At 37.4% G+C, this 20,844-nt stretch overlaps 3 protein-coding genes across 4 annotated transcripts; 1 reads left to right on the top strand and 2 right to left on the bottom strand.

Annotated features, from left to right (window-relative positions):
* Positions 1 to 101: 101 nt before the first annotated feature.
* Positions 102 to 7,689, bottom strand: LOC146480383 (uncharacterized). 2 transcript variants are annotated; one of them, XM_085109536.1, is made up of 4 exons: positions 7,393 to 7,689; positions 6,124 to 6,338; positions 4,065 to 5,309; positions 102 to 998 (listed from the first exon to the last, which is right to left on the bottom strand). In XM_085109536.1, the coding sequence occupies exons 1-3, from the start codon at positions 7,687 to 7,689 to the stop codon at positions 4,070 to 4,072; spliced, it is 1,752 nt and encodes a 583-aa protein (XP_084965662.1). In that variant the 3' UTR covers positions 102 to 998; positions 4,065 to 4,069. The 2 variants fall into 2 exon arrangements, with proteins under 2 accessions (XP_084965662.1, XP_084965661.1); XM_085109535.1 differs by lacking the exon at positions 102 to 998 and having other exon boundaries at positions 3,980 to 5,309.
* Positions 7,690 to 7,757: 68 nt separating this feature from the next.
* LOC146480384 (ribonuclease P protein subunit p40-like) lies at positions 7,758 to 14,136 on the top strand. The gene is made up of 8 exons (XM_085109538.1): positions 7,758 to 7,882; positions 8,374 to 8,521; positions 9,013 to 9,081; positions 10,026 to 10,115; positions 10,652 to 10,777; positions 10,979 to 11,204; positions 11,577 to 11,714; positions 13,028 to 14,136. The coding sequence occupies exons 1-8, from the start codon at positions 7,763 to 7,765 to the stop codon at positions 13,218 to 13,220; spliced, it is 1,110 nt and encodes a 369-aa protein (XP_084965664.1). The 5' UTR covers positions 7,758 to 7,762; the 3' UTR covers positions 13,221 to 14,136.
* A 133-nt stretch (positions 14,137 to 14,269) lies between these two features.
* On the bottom strand, positions 14,270 to 20,687 carry LOC146480385 (centromere protein N-like). Its single transcript, XM_085109539.1, has 8 exons — positions 20,444 to 20,687; positions 20,124 to 20,180; positions 19,912 to 19,994; positions 19,163 to 19,330; positions 17,324 to 17,425; positions 16,537 to 16,609; positions 16,273 to 16,403; positions 14,270 to 15,441 (listed from the first exon to the last, which is right to left on the bottom strand). Exons 1-8 carry the CDS (start codon positions 20,652 to 20,654, stop codon positions 15,226 to 15,228), a joined length of 1,041 nt encoding a protein of 346 aa, XP_084965665.1. The 5' UTR covers positions 20,655 to 20,687; the 3' UTR covers positions 14,270 to 15,225.
* Between the last annotated feature and the right edge of the window lie 157 nt (positions 20,688 to 20,844).

The raw sequence follows: 20,844 nt of genomic DNA on the forward strand, positions 1-20,844 counted from the left end.
GTAAAGGGCAAAGTTTGTGAGATAATCTGATGACACTTGCCAAGTCCTTGTTTATTTTGGAAACTTGATGTAGGTACTATATTTTTGCCTCTGGGCCAAAACCTGAGGAGGCACCATAGAACCCAATGCGTACGTAGGGAATGTGGTGTATTCTCCAGAAGGGAAAGGTCTCGGAAAAATCTCGATTTTCGTGAACTTGGCCCACAAAGGATCAACTAAACGCTCACAAAGCATCTACGACATGCCCACAAAGGATTAACGACACACTTGATCGAGTTTACTCGTAGGATGACTCAAGTTCAAGTCAGGAGCCAACTTTTATTTTTATTTTTTTTCTCTCTTCTTTTTATCTCGTCTGATTGTTATTCTCATAATGATGTGCAAGTCGCATAGTAAAAAGGAAAAATTAACTTTCAGGTTTGCAACATTTTTCATTATCGATCACTAGAGCCATTTAATACCGCTGTGGAAAGATATGCGACATCCCTTTGTGTTCGTAACTTTCCTAAGAAGATTAAGTCCTTTAATTGCATACACCTGAAGCAGAGATACCATTTCTACGACTGAAAAAAACGGACGGCAATGAAGTATTACATGTCTGACTAAAGACCACTAAAGCAACATTTTGTTATGTTCACAGGTCACCCATGCAGGATAATAAAGAATGATAACATTTATTAAATTGTTTTGAATCAGTAAAAAAGCGGGGGTAGATTTAGTGAGACTATTACTAGTGTAGTAACCGTGGATAGTAACTCAGGGGCACCTGCTAGCTACCAACAACTTTGTTCAAATCACACAATATCAGTTGTAATTTTTCTTTTTTGGTACAAATACATATTATTGTGGTTAAACCTGTCTAGTCAGAACACACTGGGGGGAGTAATGGTTTGAAAGCTTCTTTTCTTGTGATTTTCTTTCGTTACTCAGTCTGTTAAAAATATCATTAGTACATGGGGTGTGGACTCATTTTGGTATGAAAACACAAATATATAGGTCTACTATATTTTATAGATTTAACTGAACCTAAAGCGAGCAGGACATAGAAGGGGAGATTTATGGTTTTTAGCTTGAAATAATCTAGATATTACTATCTCCACAACCTGCAGTATCAAATCTGCATTTTAACTTATCTTATACACTATGCTATTTAAAGGCTCTCTGTGGGAATCTTGACTTTTCTCAATTTTTCCAGGGTTTCAATTTCAATAAGGGCAGGGCACTGAGTAAATGGACCATCTGAACATGACTTCACCCAGCTTCTTTTAACATTTTCACAATTTCTTCCAAGAATAAGTTAACATGTCCAAGTTAACTATCCAACCCAGGTGCAATAAGGGACCGTTCATTTTTTATGAGCATGGGGGGGCTGGTGGGATTTGGTTAATTGCCACTACGAAACTGTATGACCCCCCCCTAGCATGCAATTTTTTTCCACATGCCCCCCCCCCCCTAGCAGAACTATTTTTTTCTGATGACCCCCCCCCCCCTCCCGCCCAATCAGAAACAAATCATACTCCTAACTTTAACAAAACGCTTATGTGCTGTTTATATCAAAGATAAACGTAATTGTTACTGTGATTTCTTTACAGTACTATTAACAAGTAGCCGTTCTCTACTTAGGTAAAGATTTCTCTTGTTTAAAAAAACGTTTTATAGATAGCAACACGTTTACGGCAATGACAAACCCTAAATTTCCATTTAGATTCTCAAAGAAACTATAAAAATTAATCAAGCAAATGGTTAACGTGAAATTACTCCCCTTCGAGTAGAAACAATTAATACACGTACAGATCTGACTAACAAAATACGGATCAAAGCATACCAATCAACGATTACGAGTCATATTAAACAGAAAAAAACAGCGGACGCACAGATATCAGTCGCGTAGGTAGGGGTTAGATAGGGGTGTTCGTTGAGCCCCAAATCTTGCTTACTAGGGGGGTCCGGGGGCATGCTCCCCCGGAAATTTTTGAAAATCTAGGTTCCCAGAAACCTCATTTCCTGCATTTTGAGACCCATTTTAGGCAAATCACAAATTTGTTTTACAGCAGCTTTTTGAGCTATATACATCATTCCTACGGCATAATTGTTTCAACTTAAACAAGAAAGTTCAATGTACATTCCGCGCCCTGTCGAGTTCTGATAGCTATTCGATCTACTGATAGTCATACACCAAGCTGGTAAACTGCATCATTCTCGGGTGTAGGCCTTCGAACAAATTGACTATCTCGTCAAAATTGACAGGCATATCATATTTGATATGCATTAGAACCAGGGCAGACATTCTACTCTCTCGCATGGTACACCTCATGTAATTGTTCAACCTCCTCATTAAGTGCTTTCTCTTCCGCCATTACTGATCTGTAAAGGGGGTTCGTTCGAACCCCTCGAACCCCCCCTCCTACGCGCCTGGATATTAAAGTACTGCTATTAAAAATGACAGTTACAAGCTTTTCTGAAGATGGCTTACGGCTCAGATTTACCGTCAACTGAAGTCACCAACAACAGTTCTATTATTAAAACTAATCTGGATGTTCACACTAGGCATACTACTGAGTCTACTGATACTCCTGGGTTCAAATAATTTACTAATCAACAGTCTTTATAAAAGTGAGTACTATTAAAAAGAACATTAAACAATCTATTGATGTAGTTCAGAGTACAACCACTTTGTAGAAAACTACTCCCCCAAGGATGATTCAATAGTGAGACTGATACGTTTTTATATTAATTTGAACTTGTACAAACATAGGTGTCTACCTCAGTTTATATTCATTATTGCTTTTCCAACAGATATGCTTCATTTCCTCAGTTGTTTTTAATATAAAATGCAGATTTCGACCTCAGTATGTAAAACAAATTAAAAGTGGTTAGGAAAATCGCATTAAATAAAATTGAAATAATATTCAATTTCTTCATCTGTTTCTGTGTTGAGCCACTTTCAATTTCCCCTACTAGCCAATTATTTCTGGTGACCCCCCCCCCTCTTTCACTCATTTTTTTTGGTAGCCCCCCCCTTTAGTGCCATTTTTTTTCTCGTGGCCCCCCCCTAAATCCCACCAGCCCCCCCATGCTCATAAAAAATGAACGGTCCCTAACCTCTTGTCTGCCGGTTCAAAATCTCAATAAATCCTGTTTTTCTGGCTGAAAAGCTGTCTTGTTAACTCTTTCTCTTTAATGTTACCCAAACTTTTCCACCAGTGATTGGTGACAAAATGTTACCTGTTAGAAATCATAGCTACATTCCAATATTGTCTCAAACTAATCCTGTTCCTTGAACCTTCTATAATTTATTGTAAATTATGTTCAGCAACTTGGATGGGTCTGGCAACATGACTAGGCCAATCTTGTCCCTCACTTCTTGTTAGTCAGTATTGTAACTTAACTCAACGAGTGGATAAGGAGGGTATACGTTTCTAAAGAAACTCTGGTGCTGCATTGGTGGGGAGTAAAATGAATGTTTGGTTTATCAACAGAGTTGATAACTAAAGCCACCGTAAAGAGATTTGAGTGCTAACGCTTTGATTGTTAGCACTTAGTGAGTGCATCAAATTTGAGGTGCACCACCTACCCGGGAGTTGTGCATGTAAGGCACAAAAAAAGAAAAAGAAGAAGAAGAAGAAAAAAAAAAGACAACTCTGTTTCTATGCAAGCATCACTATAAATAATAATTATTTTATTTGTGCATTAATTATTAAATAATGCACAAATTTGTCTTGTGTTGTCTCAACTCTCCTGTATTGTGCAGTTCCAGAAAATATCCATACTCTCCCGATGGAAGGTTGTTTGTTTTTCACCCCCCTTCCCCCAGGAAATTCCAGTTAAGCTTCATACTTTGCTTCTAAAATTTTGGCTTTTAAGACCTCACCCCCCTCCCCCTAGGAATTTCCAATGGCCTTCCTTGGGGTGGGTATAGATTTTTTCTGAAACTGAACATTGAGTTAGATGATTTAAGATGACTTAAACAACAGAGACCTGCTTCCATCAGCAGTCCTTAATTGCAATCAATAATTTATTACTCATAACACCATCTTTTTTTAATACAAGGATTTTGTACCAACCCAATCTATGTTTGAGTTTCTACACTGGAAACTGGACAGCTTTGGTTATAAACATGTTGGTGAGTTTGTGTTTGAGAGCTGGTGGAAGTTACAGACCCATTTCTGAACTGTCCATCCACCTGGGCCATTTGAGCCCAATGGTTATCTGTTTGTACACTTGATGACAAGAAACTTGAGCCACCAAAGTCGCTTTGTAATGTTTGAGTTTGTGAGTTGGCAAACACAGTGTCTTCAGCCAGCTCACTGAAGTCAGACATCACTATGGATGTTTGTGTGTGTATATCGACCAAATCATCAAGTGTTCTATAAACAAAGTCATTCCCACTGTTATCGAGACCAGGTGAAGTGATTGGGTGGCCGGAGAACCATGTTTGGGTCTGTGACTCGGTAAGTTCAATATCTTGAGTGCCAAATAAATCATCAAGAAAGTTTTGTGTCTGAGTGCCAGAGTCAATAGAGCTAGAGGAATCAATGCCCAACAATGAAATCAAAGTCTGTGTCTGATTGTCCTCCAGGGGAACTTGTTCCAGGCCACATGTCTGGGTCTGTGCACTGCTCAATGGTCTGAGATCATTGGCGCTGTCAAAACTTGTTTGTGTTTGATTATTTAGGCATAAAGGATCAATGGCAAGTGTTTGCATTGAGTTCTCATTGGTTGAAACAAAGCTTGACCTCTCCTGCCTCGTGACAAAAGAACTTATATTTGGAAGTAGCCGTTGAACTTGGTTTGCCTGTGGCATGGTTGCTGAAAACTGAAAAGGTTGCCCTGTTGTGTCACCAGCAAAACAACCCAATTGTGCCAGGAAGCTGTCATCAGTACCTACACCAAAGTCACACTGGCTTGCTAACATGGCTACCTGGGTTCCAACTGAAGCCTGGTTGAAACCAATTTGAAGATTTCCTCCACTGTTACTGAACTGAAACTGTTGACTAGCAGTCGGCAGAGGTGTCTGTGTGTAAGTGTCGCATCCCTGGTCTACAGCAATTACCTCCCTGGGAGTTTGAGTATGCATGCTGTGTACACCCAAGGGAGTTTGTGTTTGCACAGACTTAGTAACTTTTTTTGAAGCAGCATTCACTTCAAAACCAGCAGATGGGTCAAGTTTAGGAAGGATAAAGTAGTGTTTTGAACTCCGTTGAGACTGTCTGCTTTTCTTTGCACAAGTTTTTTGCAGAGGTTGACTGACTGGAGGTGAAGGTGTAACAACAACCAAGGCAACTGTAGGCAAAACTTGAGGCTTTGATCTGGAGGCAGGAACAAAATCACAATCATTCTTTACATTGCTAGATCACTGCAATAATTATTATAACTTGAACAAAGTGATACGTCATGACACAAATTAAATTTTTGTATAAATTATGTATGCTGCTACCATGTATTCTAATCCTCCTTATATTAGCCCTTGATGTCTTGATTGCCCTTCTCTTATTTTTCAATAGTAAAGGCTCACAGCTTTAAATAAATAAAATAACCCACTGCATCACTGTACTTTATCATTTTGCCACGAAGGTTATTTCTGGATAATTTGAGTTGTTGATGTATCACTGTATTGATCAAATTTGCAGATTGGCGAAAAGTTTCCAAACAGTTTTGCCCATGATTGTAGCTTGGCAACCTTGGTATTTTCTCAAAATTTTAGTGTGGTAATTGTTGAATAGTTTTTGAGAAACAAACTTTAAAAGTTTTAAAATTTAACAAAGAATGTATTGCTAGGTCTCAATTTTTTGCCACCCAGCTAGCCATACATTCTTTATAAATTTCACACTTTCTGAAAGCTAATTTTTCTGAGGATATTCTTGTTGTTGTTATGATTCTCCTATATTTTTAACCCTTTAGCCCTAACAGTAATCAGCATCAAATTTCTCCTCATAATATCAATACTTATTCAAGCCCTAATGTCATGAGAATAACTTAAGGATATGATCACCCAAGGTGAATTTTCTTGATATTTTAATGACTTCTCCCCAGTATTTTTATAAGAAAAGTGTGGGGGCACCAGGTTGTGCCTAACTCAAAAGATGGTTTACTTTACAGCTATACGTAAACCTAGTTGTGTACCTTTCTTTATTGGTTTTGTAGCATTCTGGTACTTTGTGCATCTGTCTTCTGGCATGAGTGAGAAGTGCTTCCAGTGTAGTATAAGGACACCCACATGAACAAGTAAACAACTGTCCACATTTAAGCTCATGACGACGACAGGCATCTGCCAAACCAAAGCCCTTTCCACACTTGCTGCAGATATTCTTTTTCTCTGCATGAACTGTCATGTAATGCTGAACCAAAAGTGCAAACACAGTTTAGCAAAGTGTAATATACACTTAAATCTTTGGTGATAAAAATTGTAACATGCTGGAAACACAAACAATGCGCTGAAAGATATTGTCCTGGTGCATGTCCATGTTATGGGTTATTGGCGGTGTAATGAAATTTTTTCTTTTTCATTTTCAGCTAGGGTTAGGTTTATTGTTGAGGATGTTTTGTTTCCTTTGTTTTACGTAGATGAGCCCATGTTACATCAACTTTTTGCAGTAAAAATTGTTGTTGCAAATGATCTCGTGTAACTTCAGCTTTTAGATTTACTTCTACATAGTTTTTAAGAACCACCTTGTCAATAATGGATTGGTGGTTTTCACCTCACACATCGTCACGCAAGTAAAAAAATTAAATCCTCAACCATTCAATAGATAAAGTCAAGAAATTGATATTTTGGAGAAGAGTGATACGTAAACAACGTGTGGAAGCCACAGGGCTGTGCAATGTCTCATAATCGAGTTATTCAAGAAAATGTTCCACGGAAAATTACAGAGTTTAGCATGGGACGCCATGTTGGTGGACACCAACATAGCCACCAACATGGCGGCCGGAAACCAGCAAAAACATTTGGAGTTCACTTTGGCCATTTCAAAGCCTTTCTTCTCCCTGCTGAACTTTCACACATTGACATAGACGTTTCTATTACATGTTAGCTGATCAGACCTAAAAAAACACGAGGCAAATCGATGTTTTCATGTACGTGACATGTTTAGAGCAGCTAAATCCTTCTGTCACGCAGTACGCAAAAATCTAAAATTCAAACTGTTCTATTTTCAAAACGAAGAATGCTATCCTGCTGAAAACAAGCAAGCCGATTGAAATTTATATTTTCTTTTATGTGATGAAGATAAAAACCCAAAATTGCGTTTTGTTATGAATTTCAGTTTTTTATGACGTCACGTGAAAACCAAGAATTGCTTTTTTTTCTGCCAGGAATAACCGTGCTGTTGCAATAATATTCACTGCCGGAGTTAGGGTAATTAGACGAAGTGAGACTAAACGAATGTGTGTTACCTGCTTCAACTGAGACATTCGTGGGAAAGGTCGTTTTGTGCCCTGTCCGCGCACACAATGTTTAACCGGGCAGTAAAAATGCTTTTCAACTGCACTCTTGCTGTGTCCACGAACATAAAGATTCCTTTCTTCATCACTTGCAGCGACACCATGAGATTTAACGAGGTGCATTTTGAGGCAAGGACGATTTTGAAAGACTCTAGAGCACCCCTGTGTAGGACATGGAATAGAAGCTTCGCTTTCTCTCTGAGTAAGTGTCTCCACCGAAGGACAAATTTCCTCCACGGTGGTCGCCATGTTTTGAAATTAGATGAACGAGAGGACACTGGTGAGGAATCAACCCAGACCTCCACAGCTCCCGGCCGCCAATATGGCGGATGGCAAGACGTTCAGCACACCGAAAAGAAGATTGGCCATTGAAAAGCATTCATTTCAGGATCAGAAGGAGAGATACAGGCGTCATATTGAAGAGCACTCTTTCAATCATTCGGTATGGGAAATTTTGACCTTGATTGTTTACATCTATTCAATCATACCTTCATAAACAGGGCGCCTGTGATGATGGCAGATGCGCTACGGTTCAAACAACATTATAACAACAACAACAACAACAACAGCAACAAAACTCTTGAGCCATGGCCATGTAGTACTTAGCCACGTTACACAGAATGACCATCGAGAGCCCATTTAAAGTGTACGTGCAGCTCAATCACAAAAGCAAACAAAAAATTTGATAGGATGTCAGTCCGTCCTTACTCCACCCGACCCCCCCCCCCCCCCCCCTCCACCCAAGCACTCTGTCTGTCAAGCTTCCCTCACAGATTGCCAGCACTCATTTATTGTCCTGGCTGGGGGGAGAGAACATTGTTAAGTCAAGCTATTCTGAATTCCAACTACATGGGTGAAACTTATACTATTTTATACAAATGTATGTTACATGTCATGTCACTAATTTGTATAGTGTGAATTTGATTTAAACAGGTACAGCTTGTTATCCCAAACACGTCACTTGGGAGTGTTCTGCAGTATTTCCAGGGTATCACACCAACTCAGGATCATTACAGTTTGATTGAACTACCAGTGTATGAGTTTATAGAAGTGGAGTTCATCAAAACCTTCATAAAGAATGGTAACATCTGGAATTCATACAATACAATACTTTATTTACCCACGCTACATCTAGGAGTATAATCAGGGCTGTCATTAATAGCCCAACAGTGATCAGCATGAAATTTCTCCTTGCAATGTCAATACTCATTCAACCCCTGAGGTCATGAGAATTAAGGATATGATCATGCACCTGAGATGAATTTTCTTTATATTTTAATAATTTCTCCCCAGTGCTTTAATTTATAAGAAAAGTATGGCGACAAGATAGGATAAATTTTTCTTTGATATTAGGGGTTAAAGAGTTTTAAAAGCCTTGGAGAACATAACTTTGGTGTGTAGGAGCTTGTTAAGAATGTTCAAGACAAATTTTTGCTGTTTGACAGCCGGTACTTTGCTACTGACTACAGTAGATACTCTTCCAACATGACTACTTAATCTTGTTTAGTAGTAGTGACCTGCCATTCACTCTATTCATATTAATTTCATATACGTGTACTGCTGTCTACACAGGTCAGTTTGTTGCTCTTAGCTGGCGAACCCGCATTGATTCTGGCAATTGTGCTGCAGTCCTTCCAACTGGTATGATATAGAACTGAGTGTGTTGCGACAGAACCATAAGTGCATTGGTTAGCACATCAGACTCTCAAACGAAAGATCAGCACTGTTCTTGTTTTAAAAGACTGGTCATGGAAATTGTGGTGTTTACTTTGACAAGGAACTTTATCCTACATTGTCCATCAATCATCACTATCCATGCATGTGTATAAAATGGGCACCAACAGATCATTAATTTTTTTTTTGGAAAACAAACAAAATTCTGGGGGAACCTGGTGATTGTCCCTTCCTATGGCGAGTAGTAATGTTCCTATTTGCCTTAATTAATTTAAGCTAATCACTGATAGATGAAGGTAAGGTGTTGCATGGTGAGGGATATTGATATGATGCTATCAAAATCTCCCTACATATTATTAAAGAGGTCTGAGTGGCAACCCTGACTGTCAGCCCACTGCCTAGGCTCTTGTCACACTGAGCAAGTTAGTAGAAAACCCCACCTACTTAATTACCTTTAACATGTATTTATCAGTCAGGAGGGAGGAGTAATGGAATTTCATCAAAGAACAGCAAATTTCTAATGAAAATTAATTCAAGGGTCTGAAGCAAAAAGCATCAGCAGTGAACAAGAGTTGGACAAGCAAGGGTTAAAGTCAGTCCTGCACAGGGACATGGAGTGCACCAAAAGTGCTCATTGGGAGGAGACTAGTACTGTTGCCTGGCAATATCAATTTCTTTCAGTTAAATGTTATCACATTTAGCCACAGTATGTGACAGAAACCAGACCTAATTACAGGCACTGGTGTCTAACCTGGCTCCACTACCTTAACTATAGATTAGTTTCACTAATCCACAAATATATTATACTGCTGAGAAGAATCCTGAGTTGGGATTATTGACAGTGCATAATAGAGGTTGTTTAATTAATATTTTCAACTTATAATACATCCTTCTAAATGAACGTTTTGCAGGAGTACTCATTCTTTCCCTTGACAAAGACACATACGAACAACTGGGTCTCACAGGGAAACCATCAGCTTTTCAAAAGAAACACAGATTCAGTAAGTATAACAGTTAACAAGATTACTGACTGTAAATCAGAAGTGTGAGCTCAGCAGACTAAGGATGATTATCTATTGGAATGCTGTGCTATGAAGATTACCTTTATATATCAGTTACTGTAACACTTTTATCCAAATATAAATTAATAAAAGCCTTCATATTAAGTAATTTTACTGTCAGTTACCATCAAGAGAAAACTATTGCATGATATGACAATTTTTGGTAAGACTCAAATAAAAAATTGTATTTTAACACAATTCAAGTCTAATTAAAATTAGTCTAAGGGTTAGTCTGAAATGTCAGCCGTTTCCTCCCCCTAACCCATGCTCCCCGTGGATTAGGGGGAGGAGACAGCTGACATTTCAGACAAACTAAGTGCAAAACATGTGACTGTTTATAACTTGCTTTATGCCCAGTAGATTAACATTTAACATTATATGGTGTTAAGGTAAAGTGGGGCAAACCAGTATTAATAGTTGAAAAAGCCTTAGTTTGTGGCATTCTTGTTATTTTAATTAATTTAAAAATGATTCAGTTGTAGAAGTTGACCTGACAGCACCATACTTTGTTCCTGGAAAGAAGCATTATGACAGGGTGAGATGGTGCTTAAAAGACAAGCAACAGCTGACATTCAAGTTTCTTATGAGCTGGAGAAATGAAGGTTAGCTTACAATGACTACGGTATTATATGGCACATACTACTAACAAAAGTGTAATGAAGTGTGTTTACTGTAACTGTTGAGTGTGCTGTTATCGTGATATATGTTATTGTACAAGAAACTTGATAGAAGTACCATTGATGTTTATTGCAATAAACTTACCAACAGTCTATTAATAATTTATGATAAATTTCTCATTACAGGGCACACATCACCAGATAAACTCAATTCCTATTTCAGCTCTTACAGTGGCCAGAAGCTGCGTAATGCAGAAGACATACAAAGTGTTGCAAAACACCAAAAAGCCCCAATAATCAGCTTTAGCCAGTCAGGATTTACTGAAGATAACATGCCTGCAGAGAATTGTGATGTGTGCAGTTGTTTGGCATTTTTTGAGTGGCTTGGGTGCATTGCTTGTGGAATTGATTGGTAAGGGACTAATGCAAATAATCTCCAGCAGTTGACTGTGTTAATTCTTTTCCTCTTTGTGCCAAAGACCTAGAGTCATAAGATCATTATCCTTTGGCATTATTGCTATAAGCCGATTTAGTTACATTGAAAGAGACAAGATGGGCTATGAGAACATTGATCTCTATTACTGAACAGTCTATAATTGGTGTGTCATTTATCGCACACTACTCAATCAAAGACTGTATATTTTGGGATCACTCTTCCTTTTCCCCATTATTACAGGTAATAACTCTGGTATATTTTCCTGTTAAGAAGGCTTGGTTTCTTTTTTGTGTATATAGTATAGATGAGCTCATTAATTTATGACTTGAAAATTAATAAATGTTTCAGTTCTGAGGCATCATCAGACAGCTTTGTGTCAACATTATCATGTCCTGAACCATCTCAAGACCTAAAACAACTGCTAACTTGCCGCTGGACTGGATTTATAACTTCCAGCTCTATTTTATCAATGGTACATGCTGCCAAGTAAGTAAATGATAACTTTACATTATACATTTATGGGGAGGCAGCATGGCCCAGTGACCACTTGGATTTGTTTCATAATAGCCCCATTTTCAAAACCAAGGCCATACTATGTAATAGCCAACTGGTCTGCCTGCCACCAGTTGGGATTTTTTTAAAATGTTATGTTCAGTTTGTGTAGTTTTCCCAATAGGCCATTTCTGAGTCGCTTAATGAACCTCATTACAAAAGTGAGGCTCTTACACCTGCCAACTCTCACGCATTATGCGCGAGTCTCGCGCCTGCTGACTAAAGACATCAATCTCACGCATCAAGGCCAATTTCTCACGCCTGACTCACAAATCTGGACGAGTTGTTTCTAAAAAACTTCATTTAATTTCAGATTTGTTATATATTATTTCTTTCCTCTTTATAACAATCGCAAAAGCTTTCAAATGTCTACAATCCGATCGAATCGTAAGTGTTCAAAGGTCGTCGGAATATCTTCGGACATTTTTGGCAACGTTCGGAAGTCTTCGGAAATCGTCGGAAATCTTGGGAAGTGGTTCGGACGTTTAAGGAAATCCCGGTCATGACGAGACAAAAATTCCACGCATTTGACTCAGAAAAAGTTGGCGGGTATATGCTAAGCGCAAAGTTTTTCATGTGAAAATTAGTTTTGTTTGCATATTATGAATGGAACAAAGCCTCTGTTTCATAATGAGGTTCAAAGCAACTCGAAAATGCCCTGTTACATGTAGTGCTGCAGTGCTAATTATACTTCTAATCAACTTTTAAATTAAGTTATTATTGTTATAAGAAATAAATTAGACATTAAAATGGTTTGTGCCACTATGGCAAAGATGTGGCATCATACTTTCATGGCACAACCACTTCTTGTGAACAAAAAAGAAAACACTCAGATCGCCAGGATAAGTTTTGATGGTAAAAATGCTATAACATTGGGTTCTATAATGTGTGTTTTTGATTAGCCACCACTTTATTCGAATAAGATTACATTTAGTTAAACATCTAGTGATAAAAATAAGCGAATTCAAAGCAGTTTTACACTACGTTTCGATGACTCCATGTCATCATTTTCAAGTGAAAAGAAAAGAAATTGACAACTCAATATATACCGTGCAAGGCGATAAAACGTAAAATATACAATCATGTAAAGGTGACAAATTAAATAAATAGTTTTGCGCGTATGGAGTCTGATTGTGTTATTAAAATTAAAAAGGTTTCATTATGCAACAACATTAGTGGAAAGAAATTTTTTGTGTAAACTTTTGGCAGCAGTTTAAGGTCAACCTGTGTTTCCTGCTTTTGCACAGGAAACTTGTGAAATCAGGAGATGTTCCCTGGGTGGCAATGACTGTGTGGGGATTTACAGACTGTCCAGTTACATGGAAAAACAATGAACATGGATACTTTCTTAATGGAGAGAACTTGTACACCTTTGTCATCTTTCCTGATGATAACTACTGGCTCTATGTGGCTATGGGAAGCCATGACATCTGCTCATAGCCAGTTAGAATAAATGTGCTGATTTTGGTACTTTGGCATTGTAAGGATCATTGCTGTCTGATTTGAGACAAACTTAGTTACCACAGTCAATAGAAAACTATATGACCAGCCTGGCTTTGGAAAATTTCATGAAGAATTGACATAACCTGATTTCAGGAGCTGCAAAATTTCAACTTCTACAGTTGTTGAAAGGTGGCTGGCGATACATGTACACAAACAAGGGGAAGTGGATTCACAACACTGTGCTCATTCTAGAGTCCCACATTGCGGGATTACCACTGACTATTAAAAATGTACTTGTACCTGTAACATTTGACAGAAGATAAATTATTTTTGGCATGTACATACATTTTCGGTAAGGTGTCAAACGTGACACACATTCAGACTCTTGCCATGCAAACCCATGTTTGTAATTTACAAGGAGTTTTGAGATTTGAATGGCTTTTATTGCAGACTTAAAGAAGCCCTACTAAAACTAAACTCTGAAGATTCCTATTCTATACATTTTTTCAGTGAGCCCTTTATTGCTGCTTTTCTATTCTATTCTATAGAAAAATGATATAGGCATTAGGGGAAGTTAATATTATTTTATTTCCCTCTAATCATTTGTGTACATTTCATTTATTCAACTTTTTAAAATCACTTTTGATGCACATTTTCTTCCCGAGAATTCTATCCAAAGTTATTACACTATTAGTAATATTATTTAAATACCATTCAGTAATACAGATTAAAACAAACGATTGGTAAAACAATTATTTTTTAAAACTTTAATGACTTAAAAATGTATTAGGTATTTAAAATACTTGACTGTTGAATAAAAATAAAAGCTGCATGTATTAATGAACAATGGCCAACAAGATGTTATGTACATGTATAATACATGACTTGTATAAATAAAAGTATATAAACTCAACATTTGTGTTTCATTATATTCTTTCAACTTTCTATTGCTATTCTATAACCTTCTGTACTGGACTTTCACTTTTAGACTCTACGCTATAGTAAATCCGCCCCTCAATTAAGGGAAGCTAATCAAAATATTGTACAAAATGAAAAAATTAAAAATCAACCAAAATTTTCACCTGTGTGTGGAATGCGACTGTTAAGGACGTTGCCTACTAATAAAGAAGTATTTTTGTGTGATTTATGACTATGTGGGGAAAGCAGATCTCAACAAGGGCTACTGAAATCCAAAAAGAAAATTGGGGGTAACAATGCCTTTTTGCGAGATAATTAAGCAACAATTATTCTAAAAAGCAATAAAATACAAAGCAATGTATGGCATATTTTCTCAAATTGAAGCTTTATTATCTCTGAAAAATGCATGGTTACCCCAAATTTTCGTTTGGGATACATGTTCCAAGAGGACTTGCTAAGTTCTGCTTTCTCTGCTTAGTTTTAAGCTGCGAAAATATATCCCTGTATTAGAAGGTACCACCCATAGGAAACCCGAGTGTCTTGAGGAACGCAGAACGTATGCGCAGTAACAACAGTAGGCACCGTCCTTAAATAATATTGTTTTAACCATCAGTCAGTGATGATTTGACCGAGATCAAAATGATAAAATATTAAGAATAGTGCCTCCTTTTGCTACTGTGCATAACAGGTAGGTTCCAAGAAAATCTGACTTCTAAAGAATGGTGCCTTCAAATTCAAAGGTATTTTTGTGCGATTAATGACTATGCAGGAAAAGCAGATCTTAACAAGGGTTGTTGAAGTGCAAAAAGAAAATTGTGGTTAACCATGCATTTTTCAGAGATGACCTTTAATTTGGAGTAAAACTCCAAAATTGTTATGCATTTAAAAGCTTTTTAGAATTATTGTTGCTTAATTATCGCAGAAAAATGCATGGTTACTCCCAGTTTTAATTTTGGATTCCAACAGCCCTTGCTAAGATTTTCTATTCTCACACAGTCATAGACTGTGCGAAAACTCCTCTACATTAGAAGGCACCATCCATTGATAAAGCACTTATTTCAGTGTAGCTGAGTGCTCCTGTCTGCTACTCAGAAGTTTTCTTTTCCGTCAGGAAAAAAATGTTCTTGGACAGGGAATGCAGATTAGCAAGATACGATGGCAATGGGACGTCAACAAAACTTTGTGCTCCAAGATTCTTGATTCCTTCTATCACACTTGGTCCCTCAAACTTAACACTGCAGGAGATTGGTCTGTTTAGCTGAGGAAAGTGCTGATTTCCACTGCGTAACCTTGTTTGCATCTTTAGCAAGTAAAATGGGTAAAAAGGAGTGTTGACCTTTTTGATACTGTAAAGTTCAGAAAGTTGTGACCATCTTTACTCTTGGATTTTGGAGACTTTTTCAAAAATGCTGGCAGCTAAAATCAAACTTGAGTTTTTTGTCTGAAGAATTAAAGCCACTGTTTGTGCTAATTTGAAACTGCTTCCGTTTTATGTGTAGCAGTTACTTTGATCTGTATGTACACGTATTTTATTTTCTATTTTTTCTTACTGTATGTATTGAGGTTTAATACCTTAGAAGCCCAGGCTATGGTTTACATCTATGTAATGTTTATAACAACTTCTTTTCTTGTCTATTTTTAAACAATTTTTGCCACTTTTTTTTTTTTTTTTTTTGGGGGGGGGGGGTCACTTTGGGTATTTTTAAAAAGACTTGTAACATAAATAATTTCTATTCTTGGTGGCAAATGGTCGATCCTGGGACAGATATAAAAGTGAAAACGCATGCACAAATTTTACTTTTAAGGATATTTTATTATTAGTAACTGGTTTTATGTGTATTTATTAATTTTATATTTACCATTAAAATTTATAAAGAGATCAGACATTTCTTTGCCTGTCTTATGATTGTTCATTGCTTAGGGAGTGTTCCTACTTTTGGTGGAGAGGATTGGGTGGGGGGGGGGGGGGGGGAGGCAGGGGTTGAGGAGTGTTGTTACTTTGGGAACTGAATGTCACAAGGAAACATTGAAACACAGTTCATGGTCCATGCCCTTTTATGTGCAATGGGAGGTTATCTCTGGGATGACATTATGCATGGATGTCTAAAACAGATTGTTGAGTAAACCTTACCTTAAATTCAACTCTTTCCAGAACAGGCTGTGGATTGGGGCCAAATGCACTCTCTGTGAACTGACATCTCTTCAGTTCCTCTTCTTTATTCTCACTTGTTATTTCATGTCTGTCCATTTCCATTTTCCCATCTGATTTAGAATTAAAGAAAAGCTGATCAACTTTGGCTCTAACCTTGCATCAGCTTGAGACAACTGAATGAATAAGTGCATACAGGATAATGTTGCTGACAAGAAAGCATCTCTAATATACACGTCTTCTAACCTTTTTCTCTCTTTCTCTTTCTGCTGAGGGGGTTCCCATCAATCTGGTTCAGCTTGTACTTGCTAAAAGCTCCCTAGGCAATTAATAAATTATTATTCAATAAATAATATTGTTATTAATGTTATTGTTTTGGCCGCTGTATGGTACATGAACACAGTAACTACGACACTAATGTAAAGCGTCATGTATCTTGTGATGCAATTGCAACACACTGGCCATTTTCACACCAAAACATGGACAACAAGCATGCAACTTTTAGGACAAACAAACCATCTCTGTCCATGTGAAAATGGGACGGATGTGATTTTGGATGCAAAAATTCATCTGTTTTTGTCTGTCCATTTGTCAGGTACTAAAAGGATCAAAAATCAAATGAGTTTCTGTCCAAAATCGTTCATTTGTTTTTGGTCTTGTAGTGTGACAAAGTCTATTATACCAGGAAAAGTAAAGATGAAGACTGCATTAGATTAACTGTGGTATTACAGCACCAAGAAGACACCACCAGCAGTAAGCCTTTATGAAAAAACTTAGTGTCCCTATTTTTGGAACTTTGAAATTTTTGTGGTTTTTGCGATGTAAAAAAAAAAATGAATATAATAAAAAACAGTGGATGCCCTCTGTTTGGAAAAATTTTCAATTGATACTTTCATTGATACCCTTAACACTTTGTTTGAAATTAGTAATTAAAAATACTTTGTAAAGTCTTATCAAATAGAGCTCCATCAGTTTTGCTAAATTAATTATAAGTACTAATGGCAAAATTAGCAAGAATGTGGTGCTCTCTCACCTGACTTCTTTTATTAAGAACAAGCTCCTTAAGTGAAAACATATCCCTTCCTGACAACTTGACTTCTTCTAGAGCTTGGCAGTGCAGTAGAGTTGACAGTGTCTGCAAGGAAGAATGTGGTGAAGATGCATATTATTAAACATTCAATAAATAAATAAATAAATAAATAAATAAATAAACAAGTTAGTGGCAGAACCACTTTGTCCACTGTGTCCAGGTCAAATTGGAATTTGGAAATGTTGGTTTTTGTGGAGGGAGGAAAACCATAATACCCAGAGAAAAGCCCTTGGAACAGGGACGAGAACCAACAACAAACTCAACCCACATATGAAATCAACTCTGGATATCGAACCTGGGCCACATTGGTGGGAGGGGAGTGCTCTCACCACTGTGCCATCGATTAGAAACAGCAAGGAAGGTCGGTGGGTGTCAGTATTTGACAACACCATAGGATAATTAGATAAGCCCAGTAATAATCTAGTGCCATTAGAAATATTAATTTAATTATAATACTGGTAATAATATTTTTTTCACAATAATGATCTCTTTATTAAAATATTCCAAGGAAAATCGATATCCACAAGTTAAAAGTAGAAAAAAGAATAGTAAAAAACCTATTTCAATTCAAATGTGATTATCATTAAGAAAAAGAGTATCTCGAAGCACAACAGAGCTATTTTCAAGCACAATATTTCAAAAAAAAAACCAACAACAACAATAATAATAATAACAAAAAACTGGCACTGTGTACAAAAACTCATTCTCAAAGAGTTTCTGTTTGTAATTGTCTGATATTATCTAATTATCTAATTATCTGAGGTGCATTTATCACTTACAAGTGTCTTAAACTACCAAATGAATGTAACAGTTTTCTTCAGAGTGAACTTGGTGCTCAAAAAATAATAAATGTTGTGCCGCTAGGACACAAAATTGATGATGGATCAGAGAATTAACTCTGCAGTGGATGTTTAAGTGCTAAAGTGAACCCAAGGATTTTGCTCTGAGTTTTAGCCCTAACAAGGAAATGGGAAATTGCAGTCATTAGGCAAAGAAAACAATCTCTGACCTCGGCGGGAATGGAATCCACGACCTCCTCTTAGCTCAGTCACCAGAGCAATGAACGAATTCACAGGTCATGGGTTTGATTATTCCCGCTGATGTCAAACATTTTTTTCTTTGCCTTGTGTAATCTCCCATTCCCTTACTAGGGCTAATGCTCAGCGGGAAATTCATGGTTCACACTTTAACAGACACTGCAGAGTTAATGCCCAAAAAATAATGTCTTGGTGTGAGCATTTGGCAAAAGTTTTATAAGAAACAGCAAGGCTCCCCAGCAGGTGTTCTTTTTACTTGGCATACAATTTGTCCTCTCATCAGCAAGCCAAACAGAAAATGTCTGTAAAGCAGATACAAAGAAATTCTGTCTGAGGCTATAATGATAACAGTTCAATGCCATTAAAGATGTTTTAAGGTTTTAAGGTTCCAGGCTCCTAGAGAGACGTGCGAAAGGAGAGGACAAGGGAACAAATAGGAGGGGCGTCCCCTCGCCCTCTCCTTCGCGCGTCTCTCTAGGAGCCTGGAACAGGCTATTTTTAAAAGACTCATCCTTTTTTTCCATGCTAGGACATTAATACCAATAAGCGGCCACTGGTGCAAGTTACAAAGTTGCCGACAGCATTTCCCATGTTCCTTAGAGTCACTCAACATAACAAGAGAGGTGGTTTACTTTTTTCACAAAATTCCCACAGGATTACAAATGCTCTCAGACTATCAGGGAACTATGAGAACAACTCTGTCTATAATCTTATTAACTTTTCATGGCATGAAAAAATCCTTCACCTGTAAGATGTACTGTCTGTGAGCTACCTTGATGGAAGACATGAAGATGTATTCTGCATTAGGATAGTAGATTAGGAATACAGTGTTGCCAAGCAAACTGCTGGATGATCCCTCACAAATGTGAAGTCGTGTCCACAGACTGTTTTCCCACAGGTGCACAAAGATATCCTAAACAAAATCATTATAACTTAAAGGACCTTTGATGAGTGAATGAAACTGTAGAATTTAACAACAACAATCACTGTTTTCATTTTCATGGCTGTTAACAATAGTTCAAAGAGGAAACTTTATTCAGGGAAATCTGTTAATAAAATTAACTTGAACTAGCTGAAACATTATTTTTGCACAACAGTGATTGGCTCATCTTAGTCACCATCAATGATTTGACAATGAACATCTCTTTCCCAGCCGAATTTAACCTAGGTTTTCAGGGGACTAGGAGGTCGCACGATTATAAATTTATGCCCCTGTCATCTTCAGAACAATCCCGGTCTGGAATGGTCTTCCTTCCTCCGTGATAGATGTGTCATCTGTCAATCATTTCAAAGCTAGTATTGTACTTAATTAATGTTATTTTATTATCTTTCTGTCCTTATTAGCTGCTTGTGTAATTTGTTAATCTAGTCCACAGTATATTTAGTTCAATGTATATTGTATTTGTTTAGCTAGCCATTGACCAGCCATTGCCAGATTGAACAAATTGGATGATGGCAGGCAACATAACCACTTGAACATATTCAGACACTTACCACTTTAAAGTAAAGGCCCAAGGAGGATTCTAACTGGGATTTAAATGTCCAAGGGTCTGATGTATTTAACTCTTTTTCAGGATCTGTGAATATGACACAAGATTAGTGTTCACTTTACGTTTATACTACCATGCAATCAGGTAATAGTCAGGCAAAACTATTAAAAGCATTCTTCTGCCCACTTGTACAATGAGTTAGATTGTTCAACTTACCAAAGCCTGCAAGGTTATAGACGGTCCATTTTTTGCAGTTTGGGTGGGTCTGGTGATCTGAAAATGCAACAATTTATTTATTCACACTGTCTTAACTGTGAATAAAATTGGCATCAATTTATTATAAAGTGGACTGTTCCAAAAAGCCATCTTGCTAGCGCTAGATCCTACGTAAAGTGATCGATGCTAAGGTTGCAGATAGCAACTGAATACAGCACTTGGGACCCCAATATAATGAACCCCTTTATAATCAAGTCCCTGGCATAATCAACGCTATTCTTCAGCCTGGCCAAAATTACAGCAAAAGAAATCAAACTTACATAGTAAGTCCATCAGCGCCACTTGTTCTGTCGTCACTTCGCCATGAAAACAGCTCTTCAAAATTCGACTAACGAAAGCTTTCTTCGTTCCTTGTGTGTCCAGACAATCCTCCTTCAAAACTCCGCGTTCAGTAAGTCCACGAAGCAACTCTTCTTTCTTAAATTTGTTGAACAATTTACACAAATCTTGTCGGCGGGAATCATCAGCCATTTCGTTTGACTTTGTTGTTGAACAAAACGGATGCGGAAAGACGAATCGAGCGCCAAAACATGAAGTAACCAATGAGAACAGGTTTGGCTTTGTGCAAAATTTATTTGTGGGATGGTCTGGAGAGGTGATAGAAACGTATCTCTCCTCACAAAAGACAAATTCAAAAGAAGTTATTTGGTAATAAAAAGTC

Source organism: Pavona decussata, unplaced genomic scaffold, assembly GCF_977016875.1.
Source record: "Pavona decussata unplaced genomic scaffold, jaPavDecu1.1 SCAFFOLD_53, whole genome shotgun sequence".
Classification (NCBI taxonomy): domain Eukaryota; kingdom Metazoa; phylum Cnidaria; class Anthozoa; order Scleractinia; family Agariciidae; genus Pavona; species Pavona decussata.